Source organism: Peromyscus eremicus, chromosome 2, assembly GCF_949786415.1.
Source record: "Peromyscus eremicus chromosome 2, PerEre_H2_v1, whole genome shotgun sequence".
NCBI lineage: Eukaryota > Metazoa > Chordata > Mammalia > Rodentia > Cricetidae > Peromyscus > Peromyscus eremicus.
In genome coordinates, this window is record NC_081417.1 from 39361605 (window position 1) to 39385470 (window position 23866).

At 37.3% G+C, this 23866-nt stretch overlaps 1 protein-coding gene across 1 annotated transcript; it reads left to right on the top strand.

The window, feature by feature from the left end:
* Positions 1 to 447: 447 nt before the first annotated feature.
* Positions 448 to 23638, top strand: Vcpip1 (valosin containing protein interacting protein 1). The gene is made up of 3 exons (XM_059254033.1): positions 448 to 535; positions 9955 to 10041; positions 18467 to 23638. The coding sequence occupies exons 2-3, from the start codon at positions 9993 to 9995 to the stop codon at positions 19336 to 19338; spliced, it is 921 nt and encodes a 306-aa protein (XP_059110016.1). The 5' UTR covers positions 448 to 535; positions 9955 to 9992; the 3' UTR covers positions 19339 to 23638.
* The last annotated feature ends 228 nt before the right edge of the window (positions 23639 to 23866 follow it).

Consider the following 23866-nt stretch of genomic DNA (forward strand, 5'->3'; position numbering starts at 1 on the left):
GCCTCCTGAATGCTGGAATTAAAGGCGTGCGCCCCTACTGCCCTACTGGTAATTATATTTTTTAATGAAAATTATTTAAAATACCAGTTTATAATTACTTTAAAAAAAAAAACTGATCTAAGCTTCCTGCATCCAATTAGATTGTAATGAGTTCCCCAAGATGCCACCTTCTGTTCTAATCCTTTCCCTCTTCACTTTTGATACTTATGTTGCTATCCACAATCTATCAGATTTTTTTATATGTATGTATCTATTGCTAACACAGAATTTAAGTATAAAGGTATTTTGCTTATTTGAGAGACTTCTGCTTTAAGAAATAACACAAGCCTGGTATGGGATGCACATCTGTAATCCTAGCACTCTAAGCACGTGGGAACCTAAGGCATGAAGATCATGAGCTTGTCTTGAGCCTGGACTCCATAGCAACACTCTGTCTCCAATGATAACAACAACAACAAATCAAAACCCAACACAGGCAAAGTACTATGACAGGGGCTGCTCCTGTCTCTGATTGGTTTTTAATTATGTAGAGAAGGTGCTCTTTAAAAGTAACGTGTTTGTAAAAAATACTAGTTTGGGAATAGTTATATACATATGACCATATATAAAATATGGAGTATTTTGTAACTTGATGTTTATATTGATGATGCTAGAAAACAACAGGAGTTATTTGGAAAATTGCGAATTTCAAAATGCAGAAATAAGCCGCCTTTGTTTATTTGTTTAGAAAATAGCTTATCAAGCTTTACAATACTTATTTATTTACCTTCTCACTAATAGTTTTGAATATGCCCTCTAAAGGTTTGAGAGATTTTTGTTTGCTATTCTAGGTAGATCCCTTTATTGTTATATCCTGTTCATTTTCCTTACAGCATCTAGTACAAACTTAATCATATTTGTTGGTTTATTTTCCCCTCCCTGTACTGGATTTGAAGTCTACAAACATAGAGCATATAACCTGTTGTTTTTGTTTTTTTTTTTTTGAGACAGGGTTTCTCTGTGTAGCTTTGGAGCCTTTTCTAGAACTCACTCTGTAGCCCAGACTGGCCTAGAATTCATAGAATCCACCTGGCTCTGCCTCCCGAGTGCTAGGATTGAAGGCGTGCGCCACACCGCCTGGCAGAGTATAGCATGTTTTGATGAATACCTTATCACCTGGCACATTGTATGATACCAAGCAAATGCTTGCTGAGTGAATGAACACAGATTAGTTCTTCAAGATGAATGTATGCTGTGAGCCTGAGACTATGTCAGGTACAAAGATGAATGACACAGTTCCTGCCTTCTTGTGAACTTAGGTATTATTTTTCTGTTGCTATGATAAAGCACCATGACCAAGGCAACTTAATAGAAGAAAGGGTGTATTTGGGTTTATGGCTTCAAAGAGGTAAGAGTCCATCATCATCATGGCAGGGAAGCATGGTAGCATGCAGGTATGGCATCTGGAGCAATAAGCTGAGAGCTCACTTTGTTTTTACTGTTTCCCGACAGAGTTTCATTGTATAACAACAGCCTTGGCTGTCCTGGAACTAGCTCTGTAAACTGGGCTGGCCTTGAACTCACAGAGATCTGTCTACTTCTGCCTCTCAAGTGCTGGGATGGAATTAAAGGTGTCCATCACCACTATTACGTGGCTGAGCTCACATTTTAGGATGGCACCAGAAGGCAGAGCTCACTGGGAATGGCAGGAGGAGGCTTTGAAAATTCAAAGCCCTGACCTAGTGAAGTTCTTCCTCCAGCAAGGCCACACCTCCTAAACCCATGGGAACAGTACTACCAACTGGGAACCCATCAATCGAATGCTAGAGACTGGGGAAGGGAGTGCACAAGGGGGGGGGGGCATTTCTTATTTAAATCATCACAACTTGCCTGCAAGGGTCTCTGCTGAGGGAGTCTCCAGCTTTTATAGCTTCCATTAAAACATGACCAATTTTCTTTTCTATAAACATAAAAATGATAAACCCCAAAGATAGCCAATAGCATTTAAAAAACCCTTTTGATATATATGTATATATATTATATATTATTATATCTGTAATATATATTTTTATATATATATCTGTAATTGTGAAGTGTGCTGACTTGTAATAGCCAGGAACATGTATTTTTTCCCTTTTTTTGAGGGTGGTTTTGTTTGTTTTTTAGCTAATAGCTTCAGATGGTTGGGTTTATCATGATAGGAGGGTGTGATAAGGCACAATTATATCTTGTGGAGGTCATGAGGCAGAAAAAAGTGCTGTTTTGAGTTTTGTTTATTTTTGTGGTGCTAAGATTGAGCCTAGGACCTTACCTTCTTTTGGTTTTGGTTTTCGTTTTGGTTTGGTTTTTTGAGACAGGGCCCTGTGTAGTTTTGGTGCTTGTCCTGGATCTCGCTCTGTAGACCGGGCTGGTCTTGAACTCACAGAGATCCGCCTGCCTCTGCCTCCTGAGTGCTGGGATTAAAGGCATGCGCCACCACCGTCCAGCTACCTTCTTTTGTTTTTAAGATCAATATTTAAGATCATTAAATAGATTTTGTACTATTTACATCAACAGAATAATACATAGTCTACTCAGTATGGGACATTCATGGAACTAGTCACAGTTGCTTTGAATCATATGATGGTAGTATAAAACACAATAATATTTTTCCTGTGATATTTCACGTGTACTTTTAATCCATTTTATCTAGACCACTAGAGTTTATTGAACTTACTTTTTGCCATCTTCATATAGTATTTAAATCAACCCAATTACAGCTTTGTAAAATATCTTACTACAATTCCTTGTAGACCAATTATTTGTATTTTGTTTTATGGTAGCTGTGGTAAATATGGTCTACCATAAGAATTTGGCTGATTTCTTTTTTCTTAGTATTATATTTTATTTTCTGATTATCATGGCTTTATCAGGAGGTAAAGATAGGATTAAGTGAAAAACAAGATTTGTCTGTAGTTTACTTAAAGTATGATTTTATGTCAGTTTACTACCAACTTTTGAGAAAATGGAGAAATTTGTTAGATTTTATTATACTGCTTTTCTTCCTGAAAGGACTATGGCTTTTTACTGTATATTTTTAAAATACAGGGAGGACCTACTTGCATCAATCCCCATCACCCAAAAACCTCTTAACACTTTGTAATTTCTTTTTTATGTATTAGTGAATGTGGTACTCGTGGTTGAATCTAGGACCTCACACATTCTCAGCAAACATATTTCTGCTTAGATATAAGCCTATCCTAATACCTCAGGAGTTTCCAAAATCACATGAGAACTCAGGTGCTTATTTTTTTAAAGATGACATTGGATCTCTACATTATTATTCTCTCTATATTTTTCTTCAAATGCTTGGTGAAAGTTTGAAATCTAGATCATGCTTATGCATATTGTTATTCCTTGTGTGCCATTGGATGGTTTTACTTATTTATATGTAGTACATTTGTAGTGAGAGTAGTCATAATATGTTGATGCATATAGATGTGTCTTTACATATACAATACAGGTGATTTATGTAATTATGCTTTGAAGATTAAGCTAATTGCTTTCTGTGATTTAGCACTTGATATATTTTACTTACTTTTATTTTCTTCCAAAGGATTCCAATATATATATATATATATATATATATATATATATATATATATATATATAAAGTAAGATGTGGTAATTCTTTTTTTTTTTTTTTTTTTTTGTTTTTCGAGATAGGGTTTCTCCGTGTAGTTTTGGTGCCTGTCCTGGATCTCGCTCTATAGATCAGGCTGGCCTTGAACTCACAGAGATCCGCCTGGCTCTGCCTCCTGAGTTCTGGGATTAAAGGTATGAGCCACCGCCACCCGGCTGATGTGGTAGCTCTTAACATTTGTACTTCCCAGAAAAAAAAAAAAAAAATTAATCATTGCATCCACATAGACTCCTGTGTGTGTGCACATTCCTATACACGATTGGGTTTGTGGTCTATGAATGTGTATTAAATATACATCCTTTAACACTTAATGGTAACACTAAAAACTTGATTTACTTAAGAGACTAAGAATTAAGTAGAATCAGGGATATGTTTCTTAGAAATAGTTTTGACTGGACGGGCAAGATGGCTCATCAGGTAAAGGTACTTGCTGCCAAGCCTGAAGACTTGAGTTTGATCTTCAGCAACCGATAAAAGGAGAGAACTGGCCGACTGGCAGTGGTGGGTGCCTTTAATTCCAGCACTCAGGAGGCAGAGCCAGGCGAATCTCTTGAGTTCAAGGCCAGCCTGGTGTACAGAGTGAGATCCAGGACAGGGTCCAAAACTACTTGAAGAAACCCTGTCTCAAAGAAACTCCCCCCCCCCCCCAAAAAAAAAGGAGAGAACTGTCCTGAAGATTATTTTCTGTGGGATTTGAGCCTTGCCCACCAAATAAATAAGTGTAATTAAACAACAACAACAACAGAAACATAACCTTTAGAGATTGTTTTGAGTATTGATAGAAGCAAATGTTTAAATGGGAGGGTCTGTAGGAGGAGCAGAGAGTTGGTAAATGAATACCTTTAGCATTCTTTCTAATAAAAACAACTTCATTCTAGTTCAAATTTAGTTACTCGAATTGTTTATTTAAGGTCTAGAAATATAGTTCAGTTGATAAAATGCTTGTCTAGCATTCATAAAGCCTCAGCACTGCATAAAACTGGGTGTGCTAGTGCACGCCTGGTTTGTAATCTCATCGCTGAGTATGTGAAAGTAAGAGGATCTGTAATAAAAGGTCATCTCAGCTGTGTAGTGAATTGGAGGCTAGCTTGGGTGACCAAGAGGCCAGCTTGTCCCATAAATAAACAAACAAATAAACAAATAAATAAACACTATTCATTTTCAGATCACTAAGTTAAAAATTTTTTATTGCATTTATTTATTTTTATTACATTTATTTACTTTGTGCACGTGCTACTGGGTACACATGGAAGTCAGAGGACAACCTGTGTGAGTTGCTTCTCTCCTTCCACCGTGTGAGTCCCAGGGATCAAACACAGGTTGGCAGGCTTATCAGCAAATGCATTTATCCACTGAGCCACTTGCCAATCCAAGTTCAGAGTTTTAAGTATTTCTTTTGGGTCTTTACAATATATTTCATATGGGAGGTGGGTAGGTGGGTAAGAGCATCCGTTTTCTGTAACTCTAGTGCTGTGGTGGGTGGGGCCCCAAGGATCATTTACACTCTAGGTTCAGTGAGAGAACCTGTCTGAAAGGAACAAGGTGGAGAGTGATAGAGAAGGGCACTTGCTGTCCTCCTCTGACCTCCATGTATCGCATGCATGTATTTCCTCCACCACATGCTTTACACACACACACACACACACACACACACACGTACGTACATGTGTCATGTAGATGTTAGACTTTTCAGTTTGTTTTCAAGTTGCAGAGTAGGAACTTCAAATTGATTTTTTTACTTAATATAATATAATTTTAAATGTCATTTTACAGATCCGGTGCTCCTAGAGGGACAGCTGCTCTACTTCAGTTGTTTTTGTTTTTTGTTTTTTTGTTCTCCTCTGAATTGTTTTTAGGCATTGTTTAAAAGGAAAAAAACTTCCTTTTTTTTTTCCCCTTAATGTTATATATTAGTGTTTTGCTTGCATGTATATCTGCACCATTTGTGTGCCTGGTACCCACAAAAGCCAGAAGAGGGTGTCAGATCCCCTGGAACTAGAGACAGCTGATTGTAAGTTGCCAAGTAGGTGTTGAGGATCAAACCCAGGTCATGTAGAAAAGGAGTCAGTTCTCTTAACTGCTGAGCCATCTCTCCAGCCAGGAAAAAAACCTCATTTGTGATACTCATTCAGTGTGTTTGCTCAACCAGTAAAAAATGCAGTTGTTCAGCACTGTGCCAGGTCCTGGGAATAGAAAGTCTGATAGGCCACTGACCTTTCCCTGAATCTGAAAACCTTTTAGTTTAGAAGAAGAAAGAGAAAGAGTAAACTAAATTAGCCAGCAGTATGACAGTGGTCTTGGTATTTGTGTACATATTGACTCAAAGTAGGCATTACCCAACCACTCATGAATTGTAGAGAAATGACACTTAAATAGAATTTGATCCTTTATTTTTATTGTGCTTATTTAATTTGTGTGTGTGCACACGCATGCGCATGCTCTGCAGAACGTATGTGGAGGCCAGAGGACAGCTTGGGGGAGTTGGTTCTCCTCCCACCATGTGGGTCTGGGGATTGAACTCAGGTTGTCAGGCTTCAGTAAGTGTGCCTGTACCAGACGAGCTATTATTGAACTTTCAGTTTAATCTTTAAATTGCCCTTTAAGGAATATGTAACAATTATTGGCTTTTAGGAAACTGGAACGGTTGAATTGTGTTGCTTCATAAAAATCAAGGTAGAGGGGGAACTGGGGTTGATGGAGAATGCCTGTAACTCAGGCATTCAGGAGATGGAAGAAGAGAAAGGATGAATAGGAGTTCTAAGCTAGTCTCAGTTACATGGGGAGACCCTGTCTCAAAACGTCAAAACAAAAAGTCAAGGTATGATGTGAGGTGGGCAGAGAAGGACCAGCTCTTGTGTTATAGAAAAGGAGATCTTGGACTTTAACTTTTATATATATATATATATTTGTTCTACCTCCCCCCCCCTTTTTTTTAGACATTGTCCTATAGCTCACACTGGCCTTGGGATTCCTTGTGAGCTGAGGATTATCTTTGGACCACTTTGCTTCAGTGTGTGAGGTTTAACACTGCATGAACAAGGGAGTTGGGGAGGACAAGACTCAAGGGAAAACCCATTGAAAAGAGGGCAGTAGTCTCGGCAGGAGACAGAGACAGTAGTAATGTAGGTGGAGAAGATGCCATGGAGAGCTGTGTGAGACTGTGGTGGACTTGTACAAAGATCCTGACCTCTAGTCCCCTTTCTTGTTTCTTTTGCCAATAAAGATAACTCATTGGAGGTATTCGTGTACTAAAGGAAGCAGTTTATCTCTTCTCTGTAGCCAGTTGATGCCGTACATCATTATAAGCAGGACTATGAATAGTGCCATCATGTTTGTCTTAACAGGACTAGAAGTTAGTGGATGCTTAATTTTAGGGGTACGTATAAACTTTGGATTGATAATGCAGGATTCAGCCACATATTAGCTATGTGATCTTGGGGTAATTATTGTAAGCATTGTTCTGAGCCTGTTTGCTTGTAAGTGAGGTAGAGAGAGCCTAGTTGTGAGAGTAAATGAAGCTATAAAAGTGCCTTCTCAGCTCAGAGATAGGTAGCTAATAGAGGCTTAGCTGGTGTTTATACTTTACTTAATCAAGGAATGATGGGGCAGTATTTCTCTTTATAGCGGTAAAAATTAGTTCTTGGGGGATAGAGAGTGAAAAAAAGCCTTACCCTTAATGTATAAAATTATACACACATGCACTGCATAAACAGTACAGTATAGTATACTATCTGTGTTATTCAAATATGGGGAGTGGAGCTGATTAAGAAAATAATATCTGAATACCATTTATAGGGAGATGATGCAAACAGATACACAGTCTGCCTTAAATAAGACAGTGGAATATGAAATACTAAGAAATGTGACATTTTTCTCATTAGTGTAGTGTAGGTGCTTACTTTGGCACCTGTTCAGATTCTCACCCAAAAAACTCAAACCCAAAACCAAACCAAACCAAACTAGACAGACAAACAAAAACCCCACAAATAAACAAAAATCCAATCCCAAACTCTGCTACCCCATATTCTTGATGTTTTCCAAATAAATTAATATCCTTGAGTATTTTAGAAAAACTATGACCATTTAGGATAAGAATGACCATAGTTAAATGAAAGGTTATCACCATAGAAATAATTTTTCCAGATGAAGTTTGGTAAGGTTTTTTTTTTTTTTTTTTTTTGGTTTTTTGAGACAGGGTTTCTCTGTGTAGCTTTGCGCCTTTCCTGGAACTCGCTTTGGAGACCAGGCTGGCCTCGAACTCACAGAGATCCGCCTGGCTCTGCCTCCAGAGTGCTGGGATTAAAGGCGTGCGCCACCACTGCCCGGCCGAAGTTTGGTAAGTTTATCATTGTAGCTTCTACCAGGAGTTATTAGTATTTTTGTACTGGGGAGGGGGGATTTGATACTTTAAATCAAACTTTTCTGTATGTCTTCACTTATGTATAGTCATTTTGGTAATAGTATTATATCATTAGTAAATAAAGTGTTTGTATAACTGAATGTTCTGGTTAACTAAAGGTTCAAATGACAAAACAAGGCTTTTAAAATTTTGTATTTTAAACTGGTTTACTGAAAATAACTTTAGCTGATTGTTAGACAACTTCATTTTCCTCATTATGGTATGGGAAAGGATGATAGACGTGATTAATTAGTGTCATCAGTGATTTCCATATAAAACTCAGTTCCAGCAATATAGTTTTCTAGTACAAAAGACAAAAATTAACCCATTACTGCTATTGTTATTAAAGTGAACCAAGTTCCTTGATAAAGATAGCATGTGTCCTTTAGCAGATAGAAAATGAAAGTATAAAGAAGCAGCACATAGCTATAGCCATACTTCACAAACAAAAGGTGACCTTCTATTTTCCATCTTTGATGCTTTCAAATGTGAAAATCTTTCCCCCATGCCCCTCCCTTTTTTTGCTAGGGATTGAATTCTGAGCCTTGGGCATGCTAAGTATGTGTTTTACCATAAGTTGTACTCTAGCTCTGTTGTTCTCAGGTTTGTTTGTTTGTTTTTTAAAGATTTATTTATTTATTATGTATACAGCTACAGTGTTCTGTCTGCATGTATGCCTGCAGGCCAGAAGAGGGCACTAGATCTCATTACAGATGGTTGTGAGCCACCATGTGGTTGCTGGGAATTGAACTCAGGACCTCAGGACAGCCAGTGCCCTTAACCTCTGAGCCATCTCTCCAACCCCTGTTTTCAGGTTTTTATTTGAAACCTCTTGATGTTTTTTGTGAAATAGTAATTTGTTTATGGATTTTTTTTTTTTTGGTCTTTTAAAGATTGTTTTGGGCGGGCTGGAGAGATGGCTCAGCGGTTAAGAGCACTGCCTGTTCTTCCAGAGGTCCTGAGTTCAATTCCCAGCAACCACATGGTGGCTCACTACCATCCATAATGAAATCTGGCGCCCTCTTCTGGCCTGCAGGTGTATATGCAGACAGAACACTGTATACATAATAAATAAAAATAAATCTAAAAAAAAAAAAAAAAAAAAAAAAGATTGTTTTGGGTATATTTAATACTTTTCCCCTTAAATTTCTGTTTTTTATTCAACATTAGAATAACAAAAGACAATTACTAATGTTCAATCTGCCTACTTATTTTTCTCCCTGGCCATTTCTTTTTCTTTTTATTCACTTTTCACACACACCATACAATTTTATATTCTAGTAAAAAAATAGTATCTTTTTATAATCTTTTCTGTCCAAAGTTTACAGGCAAGTCTCCTTGAGCTACTATGAGACTTCAGATATATTTTGTTTAATGTGCTCAGTATTGATTTGTACAGTTTTAAAGATATTTTTGTTAGCTCCTATGTTTAAAAATTGAAGGCACTGCCAGGTGGTGGTTGTGTACGCCTTTAATCCCAGCACTCGGGAGGCAGAGGTAGGTGGGTCTCTGTCAGTTAGAGGCCAGCCTGGTCTACAGAGCGAGTTCCAGGACAGCCAGTGCTGTTACACGGAGAAATTCTGTCTAGAAAAACCAAAAAAAAAAAAAAAAAAAAAAAGGAGGAGCTTATTAAAAATTTAGATTGTTATGGGTGTCTTGAAAAGTGATATGGGCCTTCAAACATAGGGTCTAGGCTCTTCTGTGAGAGCATTTGCCAGTAGCTCCCATCTTCACATAGTCCATCCATTTTCTGATGTGCCATTATATCACGTCTGTGTTATGCTCATTCTGGATCTAGGCCTTGCAATCTCTGTTCTAGGCTAATCTGTGTTAACACAATCCTGGATGACACTCTTTCTTCTATGCTTACACTTTATCTGCTTTTGTCTTTCAGGAGAAGACGTATGGTCTTATGCAAAGGGACTTCCTCACATGTTCCAGCAGGGTGGTGTATTCTACAATATTATGAAGAAAACGATGGGTATAGTTAAATTCTGATTTTATTCTTGGATAATGTTTCTGTTTCAGCTATTATAAAGTTAAGAACATTCAAATAAGGGCCCAGGGAGATGGCTCAGTGGGTAGAGGCACATACTGCCAAGCCTGACAACCTGAGTTCCAATCCCTGGCACCCACATGGTGGAAGGAGAGAGCTAACTCCCACAGTTGTCCTCTGACTCCCACATTAGCACCATGGCACATACACACATACACATACATATACACAAATAAATAAAATGTAATACTATTTTAAAAGAACAATCAAGTGATAGTTTATTAAAAATACTAACACCTGAGCATAGCATTAAAGTGATTGGCAACTGGGCATAGTACCACATGCCTGTAGTCCAAATTGGGGTGTTGATAATTGGAGAACTGCTTGAGCCCAGGAGTTCCTAGCAAGCTTGTACAACATTATGAGATACCCATTTTTTATTTTTAAAGATTTATTTTAAATTATGTGTGTGCATGTGTGTGTGCATGCGTGCATATGAATATGCATGTGCTTTCAGACACCAGAGGAAGGTGTTGGAATCCCTTTGAGCTGGAGTTACAGGGGCTTTGAGTTGCCCGACATGTGTGCTAGGAACTGAACTCAGATCCTCTGCAAGGCAGTACATGCTCTTAACCACTGCGCCATCTCCAGTCCTAGAGGACTCCCCCTGCCTTTTTTGTTTGTTTGTTTTCCTTTTTTCTTTTTTCGAGACGGTTTCTCTGTGTAGTTTTGGTGCCTGTCCTGGATTTTGCTCTGTAGAGCAGGCTGGCCTCGAACTCACAGAGATCTGCCTGGCTCTGCCTCCCGAGTGCTGGAATTAAAGGCATGCACCACTGCTGCCTGGCAAGACTCCCCCCGCTTTTTTTAAAAGTGTATGTGTGTGTGTCTTTTTTCTTCTTCTTTAGTGCTAGATGGAAAAGGCTTCACAGATCTTAGGCAAGTATCCTGCCACTGAGCTACATGTATGTGGTGTGTGTGTGTGTATAAGCATCGCACCACTGAACTACATCCCCAGTCTTGTGTATAAGTATATACATGTTTGTGTGTGGGGGGTACATATGTATGTGTGTGCCGATGTGCTATAACAGAGTCTTAGGTGTCATTCTTCAGGTGCTGTCCACAGTTATTTTGGTTTGGTTTGGTTTGGTTAAGGTCTCTTACTGGCCTGGAATTTGCTAAGTACACTAGACTAGCTGGTCAGTGAGCCCCGGAAATCCACTTATCTCTGTCTCTTCAGCATTGATATTTTAAGTGTGTGCTACTTTTTTTCAGCATAGTTCTGGGGATTGAACTCAGGACCTTGTGCTCATAGCAAGCACTTTACTGATTGGTGCATTGCCCCCACCCAGTGTGTGTAGATTTTTAAATACCAATGTGCCTTGTTATTACCCTGATGTGCTCAGGTGTGTTCTCTGCAGTATAATCAATTTTTATATTGCTTTCTTTGTACCTGTTTTGGTCCTTAATGACTCCTGAGAATACAAGTTGTGAAATTAGAAGTGGATCTGGTTAAACTGCTTGTGACTGTCCCAGAGCCAGATAATACAGTATTTTTATTGCTTTATTTTAGTGGTGGTTGACAAATCTCATTGCTTTCTAGGTTTTGGGAAGCAGCTTGTTTTATATTTAACTTCTTTGTGTATAAAGATAAATACATTTGTATGTAAGTGTACATTATACCTATCAGGTTTTAAGATCTTGGGAGAGAAATTGGTAGGGCATGTGTTTGGACCTCATATGTTTTTTTGCAGAGATGTAACATGAGTACTTTTTGCTTCAGATTTATCATTCTGGTTTAGCTTATTATTTCTCCTACCTAGCTTTTAGACATTAAGTACAAATTTCTGTGGTGTTCACTTACTCTTTGAACTTTTTTTCTTCAACACAAAACAAATCCCAACTAGGCTGTTGTAGAAATGTTCAGACATATAAAGTAGCAAGAGTGTTATAAGCCTCATGTGCCTGTCACCTGGCTTCCACACTTACTAATACATCTCAACTCTCTTCTCAACTGGTCTGTTGAAGTCACTCTCAGAGTGTGTAAGTGTGTATGGGTGTCACATGCCACAGCTTGTTTGTCTGTGGTCAGAGAATAACATTCAGGAGTCCATTCTTCCTTTCCACATTGGGTTCTGGTCCATACCACTCGAGTGGTCAAGCTTGTTTGGTAAGCACTTTTCATCTGCTGAGTCATCTTGCCAGCCAGAGACAGGTTTGTGGAGACATGTTTTATAGAGTAAAATTCACATTCTCGTGGGGTTACAGGTACAAAATAAGTATCATATCCCCAGAATATGTGGAACCAGAGCATTTTGGGTTTGGGGGTATTTAGGGACACTTTACATATACATAATGAACTATTTTGTTAATGGAACTCAAGTAAAAAATTCATGTCTGTGTCAAGCCTGTCTTAAACACATTGCCTGAAGATAATTCGTATACTGTCCTTAAGGAATTTTGTGCTTTGAAGCCAGTTCACAGGGTGGACACTTCTGCTTGTGGCATGATTTGGTGCTGAAGAAAGCTTCGGATTTTGCCACTTTACGGATTTTGGACTGTTAGATTAGAAGTGCCCAGAACCCATATATTCACTTTCTACACTATATATGGGTTCTGAGAAACATGCAGTCATGTATCTGCCTCGTAAAAAATACAGATTATTTTCTATCACTCCAGATTTTTAGCCAACCCCCATTTTCTAGTCCCCACACTCTGGCCACCATTGATTTGTTTTCTGAGTTTATTTATTTTCCCTTTTCTTATTGCTGCATTAGGATGACTTGTTGTGCCTGGTTCCTTTTGTATAATATAGGTGTTGGTAAACTAGCCTGAGGGACATATCACATCTGTTACTTGTGAAGCTATGTTGGCATGTAGCCATACTCATGTCTACATACTACCTGTTGCTCCTTTTTCAGTACAGTGCTAGAATTGAATAGTAACTATGAGACCTTACAGTCCACTATAATCAAAATATTTATCACGCAGTCCTTTAGAGAGAAAAGCCTTTTTCTGTTTTGTTTTTAATTATATAAAGGATTTTTATTTTTGCATATGGAGGTCAAATGTCTGTGATCTCTAATCTGGTAATAGCCATCTTGTTAGCAAAGCCCTGAGGCAGTGTAGGTCATAGCATAGCAAGAAACGGGTAATGTGTGTGTCTCATTTCTGGTTTCGTGTATATTGGCAGGTATTAGTAGCTGATTTTATTCTCATTGCTGAATAATATTTCATTGGTTGAATGTATCACGTTAAACAATAATTGGGTCTGGAGAGTTGGCTCAGCAGTTGATTAAGAGTGTTTTTTGCTCTTGCAGAGGATCCAACTTCAGTTTTCAGCACCCACTTTGGGCAGCTCACAATCCTGTAACTCCAGCTCCAGGGAATCTGATGCCCTTTTCTGGCCTCCACAAGCATAAAGTCACAGACACATACACATAAATTGAAAAAAAGACCTCAACCAAAAGACATTTGAACTGTTTTCAGTCAATAGCTACTATGAATCTAGTCCCTATAAACATTTATCATTCATGTACAAGTTTTTGTATTCACGTAAGTTTTTATTTATTTATTATTATTTTATTTTATTTTATTGAGATGAGGTTTCTCTGTGTAGCCCTGGTTGTCCTGAACTGGCTCTGTAGAGAGAAACTTCCACATCATTTTCCCAAGTGATTAGACCATTTTTAATTTCTATTAACACTATATAAAAATTCCACTTGTTTTAGATCTGTGTTGGCATTTGTTAGTGTCACTTTTGTGTGTGTCTATATGCTTGTGCTGTGTGTATGTGCAGGGACACTGTGTTTGGGTGTGTGTTCACATGTGTGTGTATGTGCAGGGACACTGTGTTTGGGTGTGTGTTCACATGTGTATGTATGTGGAGGCCAGAGGACAACTACTTCAAATGTTGTTCCTCGGGAGCTGCCCACCTTGATTTTTGAGGCAGAGTCTACCTGTCTGATCAAATAGGCTAGGTTGGCTAGCCTATGAGTCTCAAGGATCCTCCTGTCTTTGCTGCCCTAATGCCTATACCACCATTCTGGTCTCTCTTACTTGGGCTCTGAGGCTCAAACTTGGGTCCTAACCCTTGATGGCAAACACTACCAGTTTTTGTTTTTAATTGAAAATGTTATCATTTTAAATTATGTGTAAGTGTATGGGTCTGTGCATGTGAGTGCAAGTGCTCTAGGAGGTCAATTAGCTCCAATCCCCTGGAGTTGAAATTACAGGCACCCAACAAAGGTCTTGGGAACCAAACTCAGGTCCTCAGCAAGAGTCACTCATGCTTAACCACTGAGCCATCTTTCCAGCCCCAGTTGTATTTTGGTTTTATTTGTTTTGAGACAAGGTCTCACTGTGTAACCCTAGCTGGCTTGAAACTTGCTATGTAGAATATATTGGTCTGAAAGTTAGAGATCTGCTGTCTCTGCCTCTCTTACACTGAGATGAAACTATCACTTGACCCACCCAGTTCTTGTTCTTAATAAACAAAACAAAACAAAAACTTTTAATACACTTAGAGCACTAGCCCACAGTGGTTTATTTGCATTTCTCCGATAAAGTGATGTTGATTATCCTTTGACGTATTTGCTTTCTTTTTTCCCCCCTCTCACTGTTAAATGGTTTTTATTTTTTACTATTAAGTTTTATGTGTGTTGTAGGCACAGATCATTGATCAGATGAGTGTTTAGTAATTATTTTCTTATAGTCTACAATTTGTCTTTTTCATTCTCTTGATATCTTTTGAAGATCTTTGATATCTCTTGAAGTTTTTAAATTTAGATAAAGTCCAGTTTAATAATTTTTCCTTTTATGGTTCATGTTTTTTATGCCCAACTCAAGGTTAATATTGTATTCTCTGTTTTATTCTAGACATTTTATAGTTTTATGTTTTTATATTTATTTTCAAATGTATTTTGGATATTACAAAATATTGTAAGTAAGCCAAGTGGTAGTGGTGCACACCTGTAATCCCAGCACTCAGGAGGCAGAGGTGGACTAATCATTTTGAGATTGAGGCCAGCCTGGTCTACAGAGCTAGTTTAGGACAGCCAGGGCTACACAGAGAAACACGTTTTGAAAAAAAAAAATGTTAAAAAAAAGCATAACAAGAAGCCAACTTTTGATAGGTTGCAGAAGTATAAAACAAGTCTTATTTTTAGTCGTGGCTGTTCAGTTGTTCTTTTACTATTGAAAAACAAACATCTTATCCATTAGATTATTTTGATGCTTTTCCAGAAATTAATTGATGAGTTATATACTTGAAAAAGGTAAATTATAGCCTATGTAAAACTATACCTCAAAGTTTGCTTTGAAAGTCACTTGAAACCAAGTGTGGTGGCATAGATCTATAGTCAGCAGCAGCTCAAGCGGAGGCATTCAGGAGCTTATTACAAGTTCAAGGTCTACTTGGGAAGCCTAGCAAGACCTTGTCTTGGAATTAAAAAGGGTTGTAATGTAACTTAGTGGTTGCCTAGTTTAAGACCCTGGGTTCAACTCTGAGTATTGCCCAAAACTCTGAAATTACCCAAAACCAAACAAAAACTCAAGCAAATTAACTGTATATATGTAGGTCTAATTCTAGAGGTTTATTTTTTTTTCTGTGTGTTGTCTCTCCTTTTTCTAGTGCCATGACTTGATTATTATATTTTTTTAGTGATTCTTGAAATAAATCAGTGTGAATATTCCTTTGTTTTCCCTGAAAAAAAATTTTTTTTGAGGGGGTATTCTGGGTCCTTCTTAATCCATACAAACTTTAGGATCAGGTTGTTGATTTCAACAACAGAAAATCTGCTGGGACTTTACTTACTGTGATCTCATTGAATGTATAGACAATTTAGAAACATTTGATGGCTTAACAGTACTGTTTTCCAAGTTATGAAAATGTTGTTTCTCCATTTACTTTCATCCAAATTTTGTAGTTTTAGCATACAGACCTTATAGTTATTTTATTCTTGGATTTTTAAAATCCTGTTATAAGAGATGCTTCTTAAAATTTCTGTTATTTATTGCTAGTGACTAGAATTAAAATTGGTTTTCATGCTAACACTGTACCCTGTGATCTTGCTAAACTCATATATTCTACTAGCTTTTTAGCAGGGTTTTTTTTTCCAGATTGTGTAGGTCAACATGTCTTTTGTAAATAAAAGATATCTCTTCCCTTTTTATTAATTAATTTATTATTTTACATCCCAACTATAGTTTCCCTTCCTCCCTCTTCTCACTTCTCCTCCCCCCATCTCCCCCCTCCCCAATCCACATTCCTCCTCTGTTTCTGTTCAGAAAGGGGCAGGCCTTCCATGGGTATCAACAATGGGTTGCAGTAAGACTAGGCACATCCCCTTGTATTCAGGCTGGGCAGTGCAATCCAGTATGAGGATAGGCTCCCAAGAGCCAGCCAAAGTGTTAGGGACAGCTCCTGCTTCCACTGTTAGGAGTCCCACAAGTAGACCAAACAACACAACTGTCATATATGTAGAGGGCCTAGGTCAGTCCCATATAGACTCCCTAGTTGTTTCTTCAGTCTCTGTGAGCCCCTGTGAGCCAGGTTAGTTGTTTCTGTAGGTTTTCTTGTGATGTCCTTTCACCTGTAAGTCTCACTGCTTTTTCCTGCCTTATTGAAGTGGCTAGGATTGAGTTCAATGTTGAATAGAAATGATGAACATAATGCCTTCCTCTCTTAGAGGGAGGCAGTCAGTCTTTTTCATGGATATGTCTATTACATTGAGGACAATCCCTTCCAATCCGTGGTTGTGGGTTTGTTGTGTGTGTGTGTGTGTGTGTGTGTGTGTGTGTGTGTGTGTGGTTTGTTTTTTTTTTTTTTTTGAGACAGGGTTTCACTGTGTAGCCCTGGCTGTCCTGGAACTCACTCTATAAAATAGGCTGGCCTCAAACTCACAGAGATCCACCTGCCTCTGCCTCCCTGGGTTAAAGGTGTGTGATACCACCGCCCGGCTCCCTTCCTCCTTTTTGCTGACTGGTCTGGCTAATGGTTGACATATCAGTTTTATTGGTCTTTTTCAAAGAACTAATTTTTGGATTCATAGGTTTTTCTCTTCTCTTATGCCTGCTTTCTATAGGAGATATGAAGGAGGATTTAAAGCTAATTGTTTTTCTAGTTCTGATTCTCTTGTGGGTTTTTTGTTGTTGTTTGGTGATGGATAAATGCATAAACTGTAATCAATATTGGAAGTGTTAAATTTGATGTGAAGTGTCACAGCTTCCATTTTGAATGCCAATTCTAACTTTTAAGTTCATCAAATTGTGTTTTTACTTATTTGCAAGTTTTTAAATAATAGTTTGTTTTTAAAGTTTATTTTCCTTCTAGTTTTCTAAGTTAAAGCTTAGATAATAAATTTATTTTGTTTTATCATTACAAACATTATTTTAAATTTTGCTTTATTTGTGCATGTGTGTGTACATGTGTGGGCATGCATGTGTCATTGTGCATGTATGTCAGAGGACAACTTTTGGGAGTTAGTGCCCTTCTTCCACAGTGGGATCAAACTCAGGTCATTAAGCTTGTCTTGCAAGTGCTTTTATTTCCTGGGCTATTTACAGGCCCTGAAATTATTTTTAAAATGTTAGGTATAGAGTTGAGACTTGGATAAGAATATTCTATTATTCTATTCTATAAATGGTGTGGAAACAACTGGATGTCCAGATGTCGTCCACATGAATGAAGGCAAGGAACAGTAGTGGACTAAAGTCCGCTGGCAGTTCATTCAGGCTAACCTTGAACTCTTGATCCTCCTGCCTCCTCCACCTTCTGAGCGCTGGGATTAAAGGCTTGAACACTAAGCTTTGTTAAAAAAAAAAAAAAAAAAAAAAAAAAAGCACTTAGACCAGATCTCTGACTTGCATATTTCTTTCATTTGTGTGGTTTGGCAGGGCCTGAGGATGTGCGTAGTGGCAGCCCTCAGCTCTTGAGCTATAGAGCTCTAGCAATTTCAATTTTTTCTCAGGTGACAGTGCCAGAAGCATATCAAGAGAAATTTCTACCTGAATTTTTATTAATTGACATTTTGCTTACTATTGAAATTAATATTTGTTTGAAATCATAATTTAAATTTTAGTAAATAAAATTACATTTTCTTACTGGTTTACATTGTGGTTGGGTTTTATTTTTATTTTTTTGTAATTCAGATGTTTGTTTAAATTTCTTTTCCTAACTTTACTATAGAATAATGCATATAATCCCCATTTTCTGGGAGAACTACTTTAAGATCTTACTAATGTTCTTTTTTGTAGTAGAATAAGTTATTTTCTAGCAAATCATTTTTTGAAAGCTCTTCATCTATTCATTGCTATCAGAAATTCACTATTTTGGCCATAAATGTCTTTGCTGTGCTTTTGCTAGTATTGTAAATAAGATTTTAATATGTTAAATATCTTTCCTTTTCTTTAGGCATGATTGATGGCAAACATTGTACTTTTCCACATCTACCTGGCAAAACCTTTGTTTTTAATGCTTCTGAAGATAGACTGGAGTTGTGTGCCGATGCTGCAGGACATTTCCCCATTGGTCCTGATGTTGAAGATTTAGTTAAAGAGGCTGTAAGTCAGGTTCGAGCAGAGGCTACTACAAGAAGTAGGGAATCAAGCCCCTCGCATGGGTTATTAAGACTAGGTAGTGGTGGAGTAGTGAAAAAGAAATCTGAGCAACTTCACAATGTAACTGCCTTTCAGGGAAAGGGGCATTCTCTAGGAACTGCATCCAGTAACCCGCACGTTGATCCCAGAGCTAGGGAAACTCTGGCTGTAAGGAAGCATAACACAGGGACAGATTTTAGTAATAGTTCCATTAAAACAGAGCCTCCTGTGTTCACAGCTGCTCCTAGTAACAGTGAGCTTATTCGAATAGCTCCTGGAGTAGTAACAATGAGAGACGGCAGGCAGCTTGATCCTGATGTGGTTGAGGCCCAGCGAAAAAAATTGCAGGAAATGGTTTCTTCTATTCAGGCTTCAATGGACAAGCACTTGCGGGATCAAAGTACAGAGCAGACACCATCTGATCTTTCTCAAAGAAAAGTAGAAGTTGTGAGTTCTCCTGTGAGGCATGGGAGTCTTCAGACTGGTTTGCCTGAGTCTTTTTCTTTAACTGGTGGCACTGAGAATTTGAGTACTGAAACAACTGATAGTTGTTTGGCAGATAACCTGGAAGCAGCATTTGCCACAAGTTCAAAAGCACAAAAAGAAAATTCCATGGAGGAACCTGAAGAGATGGATAGTCAAGATGCTGAGACGACTAACACAGCTGAGCCAATGGATCACTCTTGATTGAATTAGAGGCTAATAAAGGCAGAGTGTTTATTGTGAATATGTAATATTTGTTGGCTGGGCCACATAACTTGAGTAGTCATTAAAAATCTTGTACGTATATAATTCAAAGATTATATCTTGTTATTCAGTGCATGATAGCAAGTGTGTGATTGGCAATAGCTTTTAATATACTGCTGCCCAGGCTGGCTCTGAATTCTTGTAAATTAGTTTAGATCTATTGAAAGAGTTTCTTCCATATATGGTGGTTCATTGGAAGTTCTTTGTCATTTTAATTCCACGAAAGTCTTAATTTTCAGACATGAAAATTCTCTTGCTAAATGTTTCATTTCTGCAAAGACCAGAATTGAAGAGAAAGTGAGAGTTTGCACATGTTGTTATCAAGGTAGCCATCCTACATGTCATGAGAATGTCGATTTCAAGTTTACCTGAACTAAATGTATCTTAAAATACATAAAACACTTTTAGACTACTTAAAAGTTATAACATTATAGAAACAGCTATTGTTGGCAAAAATATCTTGACAGTAGAGTGTAATGACACAACATTTTCCTGATTTGAGCTAAGTTGGGAAGAACGATCTATCTTAGTATGATAAAGGCAGTATGATTCAGTTAGTTGGTCTGAGCCAATATGGCCAGTTGTGTGCTCTTGTTGATAATATGTTGCCATTATTTTTTTAATCTTGGCCTTGTCAAGTTCCACCTGTTGTTTTTTAAATCTTGCATAAAAGAGAATTACAATTTGTTTTAGAAAATTTAAAAATAATGGTAGCAGTAGTTAATTTGTAACTTGCAGAGTATGTCAGAGTCACAGAGAATTTATCTTTATGAATGGGTTACATTGTTCTACAGTTTTGACACAGTGGTGTTTAAGCCTATATATGCTAAATGTCTCTGAGCCCCTTTGAACCAAAAATGTTTCCTTTTTTTTCTTAGATTTTCTGTAAGATTTTCTTTGTGTTGGCTTCACTTGAGTTTGGATGCACAGTTTACTGCCACATACCGTGAGCAACTGACCATTTGCTTAAACATTGCATCATTAACTCTTGAGTGCCAGTTCCCTCGAAGCAGCTTTCATGCATATTCTTTAAAAGCAGAGTGTATACTCCTGAGATTGGTACTGCACTATTGTATTCTGTTCTGCAGATCTGTATTTGTAAATGTATTTCAGTCCATCATCTTCCCTTGTTTACAGAAATTAAGTTGAATTTGAATGAATGAAACAAATGTATGTTAATATAATCTCTTAGAGCATTCAAAGCCTGGCTGTCTCTGTTTGCACATGTAACAGATGCAGAACTGTTTGCAATTCTACAAAACTATATGTCAGAAAATACATTATCAGGTGTTTAAAAAAATCTCTACCTGTTCATTGGAAAGGGATATAAGATGTACTTTAACTTTTTCTAGCTAAGGGAGGTTTTGGTCTTTTTCTGTGACAGTATCTTTAACAGAATCCAAATACTAATTACCCCACTATGTTGAAAAAGGAAGGAACGGAGAATCTAAACGTTTACAAATGTAGCTGAGGTTAAGATAATGTACAACACACACACACACACACACACACACACACACACACACACACCCCTCTGGATTAGTGTTTATCATATCACATGCTTTGCAATATTTTATCTTCATTCGTCCATTTCTAAATTTACTTTCACACACTTTATATCAAAGTACCAGGAAAATTTAGAACTTTTATATTGTATACTAAGTTTTGCATGAAGTAAAAGAGAGCTACCAAAATTCTTAACAATTAGCCGTGCTTTAAATCAATCTCACCCCCCCCCATCAATTCACTCACCACTATCATTATTTTGGCTTATTAAGCCACTGAAATATTCTTTAAAATTTTTTTTCCTGGCTTAAGTACAAGAAAACTATTCAATAAACAGAAAGTGTACTGCTTTAAATAAATTATATAATCACTCTGCTTTAACAGATGCTCTTCTGTGGCTTGGTATGTTTAGTTAATAACTGGCAGGATATCAAAGCATTAGAATATCAGAAACAAATTTTGTTTTTTCTGGACATGGTCTTACTATGTAGCCCTGGCTGGCCTGGAGCTCACTATGTAGGTCAGGCTGGCCTTAAACTCACAGAGATCTGCCTACCTCTGCCTCCCAAGTTCTGGGACTAAAGGCATAGACTTACCATGCCTGGCTAGAAACAAATTTTATCTCCATATTGAATACTTGAATTTAGTGTAAATTATGCACATGTGAACATTAGAAGATGGGCTTAGTCTCTGACAATACTTCATTGTCTCTAGTGACAGTAGTGGTATTTAGGGTTAGAAACTTAACTGGGTATAAATAACAGTTTGGGTTCTCCCTTGATAAAAAATAACAAACAAAAAACAGGCTTGCGAATTCATCAGAATTCTCAAACATACTTTAAATCAGATGAAATTTGAATTAGTGGTTTTGGCTAAGTTTTGAGAGGGTTTGTTTTAAACGTCATCTTGTATTTATGTAAGTGTAGATGATTTTTTACCATTGTGATACCACTGTACTGCATCAGCGGAGCACAACAGCTTGTGATAGCAAGTAAAAGTGTTTCTTAGCCCTAGATGTGGCATTATAACTGTAATTCAAACCAATTCAGTTATATTTTTGGTATTTCTCTGAACACTGAAGTAATATTGTAAATATTTCTCTACAGTAACCCATTCTGTAATCATACCAAGTTTGAGTTGACAGCCCAAAGTCCAGGCAGTTAAAGGTGGTGTATGTCCAGAAAGCTGGTAATGAATGGTGGTTCAATGAAAGGAAATAAGACACTGCCAAGTATTATGACTAGTATTCAATTAGCTCCAAGGGAATGGTTACTCAGGAACTAAAGAACAAGCTTAGATAGCCCATTCCTTTCCCATCCCTTAAACTATGTTTCAGGTGTTTATTGGAAATTATTAGGAAAGAGGCCTGAGAAATTTAGCAAATGCTAATATTTGAAATTTGCTTTATACCTTCCTGTGGTTTTTAATTTGGTTTTTACAATTAAGCTTTACTACTAGCAGTTGAAATTGTGTTGTGGAATGTGCCTGTGAGACTAGCCACAGGTCATACAAGTCTTCTGTTTTGTTTTTTGAGACAGGTTTTTTTCTGTGTAGCCTTGGCTATCCTGGAACTCACTCTGTAGACCAGGCTGGCCTTGAACTCAGAGATCCACCTGCCTCTGTCTCTCACGTGCTAGGATTAAAGACATGTGCCACCACCACCTGGCTACAGGTTTTTTTTGTTTTTATTTTTCAACACAGGGTTTCTCTGTGTAGCCCTGGCTGTCCTGGAACTTGCTCTTACATGTTTTTATTGCCATTATTTTAAGGATCATCTTCATTGGATATTAACAGTGTCTTACATAGGGTCTCTTACCTCAGGGAAGATCATTTACTAGCAACTCCTATTATTGACCAGTTTTGGAGAATTACTTTGATATATCACATGTTAACTACCGAATGCAAAAAAGTATTGTTTTATGTAGTTACCTGCTGTCTGCTACTGAACATTTCTCTAGATATTTAGGACCTTACTAATAAGTAACATTTAGATATGAAATAAACATCTAAGTTCTGTCACTAGTTATACTCATCACTATAGTGATAGTATAATTTTTTATTTTAGAACATTAATAAAGTTTTGTCCTCATTTTTCAACAATCTAATTGGCCCAAACTTAAAATACTCAAGTGCAAATCTTGTGCTTTTTTTCCCCATAGATCTAAAAGCAAGGTCTCCACCTTAAGATTCTTATAAAAGCAGAGCCCTTGCAACATTGGTTTTAATTCCACTCATTTTAACGTAGACTTAAAGTTACCTTTTATAACAGAAATAGATGCATATTCTAGGTTGGCTAGATGTTCTACTTTCCAAGACTGTCATTTAACAAAATTGTACAACACAGAGGCTTTTCACAATTTGATTATTTTTTCAAACAAGAACAACTCATGAAAATAGGCCATAGTAGCAAAATCTGTATTTAAAGAATAAAATAACGAAGGGGAGACAGATCACTAATGTCACAGAGTTAATTGCAAGTTCTGCCATTCTTTGAGATGCCAAGTGTTTCAGTTCATATTTAATGATACTCAAATCGTGGAAATTTTAACGTTTGTTCCAAAATAGCAGAAACTGTAAAAAAAAAATTGTGAATTATTGGATAAAATGCCATTACTTGTATATCTTACATTTAAAGTTTTTAATTATGGAGTTGACATGTTTTTGTAGTATAATACAATGACTATTCTCTTGTAAAAGAAAAGGAAAAACTAGTAAAGAGAAGAAAAAGTTTTAATTGATGTTATTTGCTTGTATCAATGACTAGTATTTAAAATTTAAGCTGTTGCACACTTTCCTTTAGAATGCAGAAATCCCTCCTGGAGCCTTTATGCCTGTCGTAGAGCAATAAAGGACTGGAAAGCTGGTCAGTATCCAGGTTTGTTTGACTTCAAGCACTAGTGCTAAAAATTGGAGAGTCTCCTTTTTGGAGGGAAATGCTACTTAGACTAAAACCAAGCGTTAA